Source organism: Limulus polyphemus, unplaced genomic scaffold, assembly GCF_000517525.1.
Source record: "Limulus polyphemus unplaced genomic scaffold, Limulus_polyphemus-2.1.2 Scaffold103, whole genome shotgun sequence".
NCBI classification, from domain to species: Eukaryota; Metazoa; Arthropoda; class Merostomata; order Xiphosura; family Limulidae; genus Limulus; species Limulus polyphemus.
In genome coordinates this window covers 673,730-682,967 of record NW_013665713.1, presented here as the reverse complement: position 1 = coordinate 682,967, position 9,238 = coordinate 673,730, and the positions used below count along the sequence as shown (strand labels likewise).

Here is a 9,238-nt window from a genome sequence, read left to right as displayed (position 1 = left end):
TTCAATAAGCAATCCTGAAAAATATTTGGGGGTGCTTAACTTTTTTTCCAGGTGTATATATGTTACATGTTTCGATGCCTTCTACGTAGTCTTTAGGAGCTATTCACAAGACGTTTTAATATTTATACTTTCTGCTATATCATGAGGTATTAGTTTCAGAGTTATATACATAAATCACTGACCAGCTTTTACAATATGTCAATATATCAATTATTAACTTGATAGCCTTTCAATGATTCCCTGATATTTAATGCGTTAATATTATCATATTGAACTAAGGTTGTAGTAGTTTTGTCTCATAGAACGTGTTCTGCTTTAGCTGCATATTCCAATTTATTGTTTTGTTTTTGTTGATGAGCGTATCTACGCTTGTGAAATTGAACACTGTTGAACAATGAAGTTGTGTTCTTGTAACATTATTTTCCTATGTGCATGTAATCATACCTTCCAGATTTTGGTATTTCATTATGCATCTCAATAATCTATGGTCCATTTGAATAGTAAACTTCCTATCATACAAATAGTAGCAGTAATATTCGAAACATTACAACAGTGAGTTGTTCCTTCTTTGTAAGACAATATTGGAATTAGGAGCTGTGATTTATAACTTTTATGTGCAATTACAAGTTCCATGCTATCCTGTGTGGTATTCTAAGATTAATTGATTTTACTTAGAGCAATTGAATAAGAACCGTAAGATAACTGGAAGCTCACCAGAAACTGTATTGGAGAGCAAAAATCTGAGCCGAATAAAAAGATAGAAAACTGGACACATGTACGTATACAGTATCAAATATACTATACAATGATACTTTTCACTATGATATAGGTCCAGCTTGTCTCTCTTTGGTTAACTTGTGTTCAGGATTACTGATGAGGAGTGGAATTCTCCGAAACTAGTATAACCCGATGACACACGTTGATCAATGTGTAGATTGAACTGGACCTCCCTTGAACTTAGACTTCGAGATTAAACAATTTTCGGAATACTAAGTTTATATATTACGTATACAGTAAAATAATATTTACTCACCCAAACAACAATCCAGATTCAAAGATGAGTATTTTTACTGTAGATAGATTTGATGTCAAATTATTTGAAAGCTCTCAACAGTTCAAGTTAGAGTTAAGTTATAGTTAAAATTAAGTTGAATCAAGTTCTAAAAGCATTGTTGTTCCAAGTTCAAGTTGCGCCAAAAGATAAAAGCTCTTGAAGTTGTTCTAGACTGAACAAACATGGCATTATATAATAACAACAAAAATACCATCCTTCTGTGGGTGCAGAGACTATCCACGTGACTGATGATTACTCTCATCTTAAAGTAAAGGATGTTATGTTCATTGGGCGTCACCCGACTTGCCAGTAGAAAAACGCACTGTCTACACAACATGTGCTATGTTAAAGCAATCTTCCCTATAAAATAGCACACGTAATGTTCTTGTTAACGAACCTAGTTCAGTGAGTATCTAGGATGAGAAGAACTTAGTGGCTCCTTTGACAGACTTTTTATATTATAAAATTAATAATCACCGAAATTTTGGAGGATATGCATCCATGTCACACTTTTCCTTTTACCTTCAGGTACGTCATACGTGTATCTGTGACAATACTTCTTCAATTCCACTGTCACTAGTATCAGCTTCTGGGATGAATGGATAATCTTTATGGGGTTAAGCTAAAACTGATTCTTTGACCAAGATATGCTTCAAGACCTACGATGCTTTACCCACCCAAATGTTAGTCAATGCAGGCAGTGTTGTGAATATTTTTGGAAAAATTGACGCTACGATAGGAAATTATTTATGTCACTTATCTTTTGGTATGTTAAATTTATACAATGTTTATTCTTGCAAATGGTTCAAAAATAACTAATTTCAATTGCACTTTTTAGATTATTTGTTTCTAAATATACACATACATATCCCTAGATGTCGCTCCAGACAAGAAAAATATACTATCAAAATTTAAGAATATGTCTAGCATTGCACGTCATATTACAATATCTTACGACACGCCCCCAGTGGCACTGCGGCATGTCTGCGGACTTAAAACGCTAGAAACCGGGTTTCGTTACCCCTGGTGGGCAGAACACAGATAGCCCATCAGGTAGCTTTGTACTTAATTTCAAATAAACAAACAAAATCTTACAACATGGATTTGTCCTCAATAGTTACTTTTAGATCAAATGAACAATAACACTGATCTGTCAGCCGCGAGTATTAAAACAGTAAAATGCCTGAATCGGAAACCTGGAAAAAAAATGGAGAGGATATATCACTTAACACCATCATCTCCGACAGACTATTGACACTGCAGCTTAAGGATATTCCAATATATCGGCATCAGTTGATATTAAAAAAATGTTAGCCAGTATTAAGCTGATAACTCTTCATCGTATCCTCATTATTTGCGAGTTCAGAGGACGTTTGAAAAAAATACAAAAATTTTCTTTTTAAAAGAAAATACTTTTGGTCATCAATAAAACCTTCAAAGTTTTGGTATCAACTTGGAGGGTTACCTTTGAGGTGAAATTTCAAATTTGAGGTTTTCTGAGTTTTCTATTCTTGTCCTAGATATTTGTTTCCCACTTAACCTTAGTGGAATCCATAAATATAACCTCAAAATAACACCACAGTTTTTTTTTTCGATCACTAGTGTTGTGATAGATATTATATTTAATTTTACCTGAAAAACAAAGTGAGGGAAAAACTGTAGACCTTGTAGCATACCGATTAAACATTCACTGATGTAGATGATACATCACCTCTAAATACAAGTGTATTTCACCACAAGAAACACCATATAGTCCAACTGACTGTTCACCATTATATGTACTACTAAACAAACTAGCTATACTGATTACTAATACGCTACACTACTGTTTCGCTTCATTGATTGCCTTTATGTATACAATAGGCTTACCTCAGAAATGTCAAAAATTTTTTACTAGTAAACAATGTATAGGTTACTTCCAGAAATTTCCACACAGTTCACAATGCAACATAAATATACAGAAATTTCTTTTTCTCTGTATGTACCGTACACTGTTCAGAATCTTCTAGAACATTTCATACAAGTCAATTCACAAAACTGAATAAATATATTTTGTTTGTTGTTACGTGCAATGATACACAATGAGCTATCTGTGCTGTAGCCACCGCGGGTATCGAAGCCTGCTTTGTAGCCCTCAGACTTACCCCCCCCCGAGCTATCGGAGGGGGGGGGCAAACTAGTCTAAATAAGTTGAGTTTGATTTAACTTAACACGCCTATTTTTGTTTTTAAAGAAGGGAGGGAGAAAAAATATCCGGAGACAAATATTTTTGTCTGTGTTACCCCCTCTTTATAACTATTTTGTATGAAAAAATTCTATACGTGCAACAACACTTCTGATGTTCATACATGTATTTTTAACTACCGTTTGTCAGTGCATGCGTGATCGATTTCTTGCTATTTATTTTGTGATTCTATTAGATAAATTAACCTCTGGCCACAGCATATAACATCCTTGAAACAGTTTCGGTGAAAAAAAAATCGAGTGTTTTTGTTAAACACATACCATTTCAGTACGAGGTTTTGGAAAGAGCTGTTTCCTCAAAGTAAAAAGACTTGTTTACCAATATGCCACCTCCTTGACAACACATTATAGCTGAATAATTTTCCCGTGATTAAATTTGTACTACATAAAAGTTGTTAATATTTGTATACCTTCCCAATCATAAATGTTTGTTTAAAATATAACTTTTAAATGTTTTATTGTTAATGAATAATCTCCAGAGTGGTAAGAAGTGTTCTCTCAAATTTAGTGCAATCGTTGGATAGATACAGTTTAGGAAAGAGGGTAGTTAATTAACTCGCATAGTTCCACCAATAGAAAATGATTACACAGATAAGTATGTTTACTGGAATTTGCATTATTCGCTCTATTTTTAACTAGGGATGCTAAAAATTTTCACAATCATGTACCTATTTCCAAAATTATCATCCTGCTAAAGACCTATTAGTACAATTAAGTTTTACCAAGCTACAGTAGTACAACATCTCTTATCTAAATTCTAGGAGACAGTTTGAGAACCCAATTCCATATGACTATCTACTTTTAACATTATGTAATGTATCCAAAGTTTGATTCATAAATCCTATCACTCATGGTTAAATTATCCATAAAGCCCACCACTTTTTTTGTTAACTTTTTCTTTCAGTTTTGGAGCATATTTAAATTTTTTAATTCTGTTTTCTCACTGTTATCATATTTTACTGATCTTTTTTCCTTTATCACCCCCTTCATCCATTGGCCAAAGTCCAAGAGTAAAATTATAATAAATAATAAAAAGTTTTTCATTTACTCAGTTGATAGGCCTTTCAAAATATTCGTCGGGTATTTTAATACAAACCTTGCTCTTAAGGAAATGCACATCCTATAAAACAGGAGTTCAAACTTTTTTTGCTGCACCCTCTCCAAAAATATTTTAGGCTGTGATAATCCTTCCCTGCAATGTGATAGCAAATCACTTTCATACTCTGAAATATCCCTCATCATAATGTCTTTTTTTTGTTGTTTGTTTTGTGATCTTGAGACCCTCCAAAAATAACCTTGAAACCCCCAATTTGAGAAATGTTTCTATAAAATAATAAAGACCTCTTTACTGGTTTTGTAGTTAAACACAAAGCTACACAATGGGCTATCTGTGCTCTGCCCACCACAGGTATTGAAACCCAATTTCTAGCATTGTAAGTGCACAAACATACTGCCTTGCCACTGGGGCAATAAAGACCTAGCAAGTATTAAAGTCCTACAAATCATAAAAACAGCAACTTTACACACATTGCAGAACATCATTACACCTACGAGATTGACTAGGGGGTAAATGGTTAACACATTGTAGAACATCATCACGTTTAAGTTTTATTAGGGGCAAACAGTTATTTGTTGTACATAAATTTTTAAATTATATATTTTGTTTCAAAATGTTATTACTTTTTATAGTACACTTTTTCTGGTGTAAAACTGTATTTAATCACTAATCTGTTCAGTAGAGAGAAATTTTCAACTGAATCAAATTCTTTATTTTGTGAAAAAACTTTTCTTTCATCCTCTGTAAGATAACATCTAGCTTAGTAGTGTAGTAATGACATCAGAAGTTTACTTTAGGCATGTAAATTAATTCTAAAACAAATTACCCCTTTTTTTTTTCGTTAAATGTTGTGATAGTACACCTCTGACACTTAAAAGTACATGTTACTAGTATAAGAATACTAAATAAAAGCATAAGACTATTAAGTAAATGTGTCAAAAAGAAAGATATTAAGTTCTCTCAAAATATAGCTTACTTAATTATAGTATTTTGGAACTTGCGTATAAAATTAAAATCATAAATAATATTCAACGTTAAACTGGTACACAATTAAATACATTTTATTTAGACCTATCTATGGCCTTCAAAAAGTTGACGACTCTACATGTTTCGACGTTACAACGTCAACTTTTGAAGGCCATAGATAGGCCTAAATAAATGTTTTAATTGTGTACCAGTTTAATGTTGAATATTATTTATGATTTTATAGCTTACTTGTTGAATTTTCATAAAACTACTTGAGGGCTATCTATGCTAACCATTCCTAATTTTGAAGTGATAGAATTAAAGGAAGCAGCTAATCAACAGTATCTATCATTAATTTAATAGAAGTATTTGAGTGTCACACTTACTATATATATAAAAAAGTATGAAGTTATTTTTTGCCAATAACAAGAAGAATCAAGGAATCTCCAATCCACAGTCAGGCACATTACTCACTAGGATGTGTTTGACCTTGGTCCACTAAAAAATATTTAAGGCTCAAGTAGATTTTTGGAATTATAATTTGTTTCAATGGTGTCCAATTTTTTCTGAGTCCAATTTATCAAAATAATGATGATTCTTCACGTGAATCCATTTGATTTTCATTGTATAAAACAAGAGAGCACATGAGAATGCATACTGTAGCACAAAATAGTCAAAATACTAGTAACATTTCAGTTTCTACACAAACTTCTAATCAGAATCTTCTTTGGCTTGAAGTTATCCACATTTGAATAATGTGATGTTTAAACAATACCAGACAGTATAAAAATGGCAAGAACAGTACATATCATCATGAACTTACCTAAACAAAATCTCTGCCATATCACCTTAAGGGTTGTGTTTAGTTTGCTCTCAAGGTTATGGCACTTAGAAATGTATGCAAACAAGTGTGAATATCTTATACTTGCTTGTTAGAAGTTTATAACACACTGAAATAATTGCAACTTCATATTTCAGAATGTTAAACTGAAATCCTTTTCAATCTCTAACACAAAATGTTACTTATACAGTAATATTAAATTTATTCAAACTGTTCTATTAAGGTACATATTACCACCTGCTATGCTAATTACGACTTATGTGCAAGCTGTTTTATCATCAATTGCAATTTAAATCAATTTACATTAATCTATGTATCTTAGGTGTATACAATATCAAAACCAGTACAGGTGAGAACAAGCTGTGAAAAAAAAAAAAAAAATCTAATTACTGAATGTCTGAACATGTAAATATTTTTCACCATCATTAAATAGTAGTGTATCTTGTAATTTGAATACTTTTGAGCTTAAAAGAGTAATATTATACTGGTCATTTGTTATTCTAGTTTAGAAAATGAATAAAAAGTAACACTTAAACAGACTGCGAAATAAAGTGAATTCAAAAAGTATATATCTGAAACAATACTAAACCTAATGTTAGGGAGCCTCTGCTAAATGTTCAATTAACAATTTTTTTAATAATACATTTTGATGCCTGACATTGAGTGTAACTTTTTCTTGAGAAATAAATACATGCAATGGACTCAAATTAGCTTCTCATGTACTTTATTTACTTGCACCATATACAATATCTGATGCAAGTCTAGTCTTCCTTGGCTGTATCCTTCTTTGTACCACGAATACGACCAGTACGTCTAGCAGCAATCAAACCAACCTGTTAAAAAATGTTTAAAGATCAGAAACTAGTAATATAAAGTAATTAAAATGTTATGAAGATATTTGTGTATAATGAAAACTAATGCTATATACTTCTTAGTAGTAACAGCAGCCCATAATAAAAACCAAGGTGTTAATAAGACCAAGGGTTTCATATGCTATAGGATAATGTTATCTTAAACAGCATGTAATGTAAACACAAAGATCTGTAACTTAAATCAGTGGTTTCCAACCTTTTTGCACTCCATGGACCACCAAAAGCTTTGTGAAAATCTTAACAGCTGTTAGGAGTATATACACCTATAGGCTATACTACCAGGTTATAAATAATTATACACAAGAATATAAAAACAAATTTGAAAGAATGTAGAAATATAATAATTTTAACATCTTTTCTTAACAAGACTTTTTTCCCCCTTCTCTTGCTTTCATGGGATGTTTATGTGGACCATCAGTTGAAAAACATTTTCTATAATCCTGTCTTTCACTGGAATAAATTGGCAGCAGTCATATTGTAACTTACAAAATTTCGAGTTTCTCTAAATATCATATTTTATGCAACTATATTTGGTAGGTGTGTGTATCCTAGTTTATTAGTTAAGTATCTATGTATTTTAATATTAAAATACCTAAAGCTTTTCTAAACGTATCTGTTTTTCATGATATAAAAGACTGTTTAGTTTAGATATTATTGAATAATTTATTTTTTGTTAATGAATAACATATTATTGTTTAGTTTTGTTATAATAAGTTAAAAGTAGACAGATAATAGCAGAAAAAAGTAAAGTTATAAAAGGAAAGATTCGGCGTTAAGTTAATTACCGTAGAAGTGACAGGCCTAACGTTTAATATGTTAGAGTAAGTTTAACAGTAGAAACAGAGATAAGAAAAATAATTTGTTCCATCAAAACGTGGTTCTAAGGTAACTGAATCAACCTGAGTGCACTTTGACAAAAGGAACAGAGGATCTGTAGAAGAAAGATAACCAAACAATTATGGTAACTCCTGCCGCAATTGAAAGTGAATAACAAACAGAATACTAGTGCAATAGTAATAGAGAAGTCAGTTCAGCTTGTCAACTGAAATTCTAAAGTAATTGAATATACCTAAATGGACTTTTGACAAAAAGGAGAGAACTATATATATAGTGTTTATGATATGGCTATAATCTCAATAGTGTTGAAGAATTTGTTGTACATACGTTTAACTTGTTCCGAATATATATAGCAAGTTTAAGAGGATTAGAGCTGACCTGACAAAAACACTAAAAACAGACGTTAATAAATTGATCGCCACTGTCAACAAACAAGCAAAAGAAAAGGTTCTCCAATCTATCATAGGAGACTATGCGCCTGGATATATCTACGGAACCTTAAAACTTATACACAGAACAGCCCTCTACGGCCAATCATATCACATATTCCTACCCCTATATACAAGACTGCCAAAGACCTAAACCACATCATCACTCCATATATGCCTGCCCAACACATGCTAACATCTACAAACGACTTCCTCCACTTACTACATGCCACAAATCCACAGGGACTACTCGCCTCCTTGGACGTCGAATCATTATTTACCAATGTACCAGTCCAGGATACGAGACATAATCTGCGACAACGTTTACAGACACCCGACCATGTCTCCACCCAAAATACCCGAAGAAATAATGCGTGAACTTCTACTCGCCTGTACTACGAAGTCACCTTTTCAACAGATCAATGGTTCGCTATACCAGCAAGTCGACGGAGTTGCCATGGGCTCTCCTCTTGGAGTAACCTTCGCCAATTTTTACATGTGTCACATAGAAAACAAAGTGCTGCAGGACGACTGCTTCATCGTTACCAAGGACACTGATGAATTAACGAAGCTCCGACAAAACCTACAGGACAACTCTGTGCTTAAATTCACCCACGAAATAGCCACTGACAAAACCATCAATTTTCTGGATGTACATATCGACGCCAACAACAGCACTAGCCAGGGAATCTACCTCAACGCTTAAAGTGAATGCCCTCAAAGATACAAAACTGGAACCATCCACGCCCTCATCCACCGTACCTACAAAATATCCTCAGATTGGAATCTATTTCACAACAGAATTCGTACACTCCGACAAATATTCATCAATAATGGATATAGTAATACCACATTCGACGAGACACTCCAACGATACCTGGACAGCCGCAAAAAAAAAACACCACTACCGACAACTCCACTGAACAACTCAAAGTCTAC

The 9,238-nt window shown here is 32.9% G+C and overlaps 1 protein-coding gene across 2 annotated transcripts in view; it reads right to left on the bottom strand.

The window, feature by feature from the left end:
- Positions 1–6,869: 6,869 nt before the first annotated feature.
- The window catches only part of LOC106470317 (60S ribosomal protein L8), a 27,295-nt gene continuing 24,926 nt past the window's right edge, over positions 6,870–9,238 (bottom strand). For both annotated transcript variants that reach the window (XM_013930876.2, XM_013930868.2), the window contains exon 7: positions 6,870–6,995. In XM_013930876.2, coding sequence (XP_013786330.1) covers positions 6,924–6,995 — 72 coding nt within the window. In that variant the 3' untranslated portion in view covers positions 6,870–6,923. The remainder of the gene's footprint in view (positions 6,996–9,238) is intronic.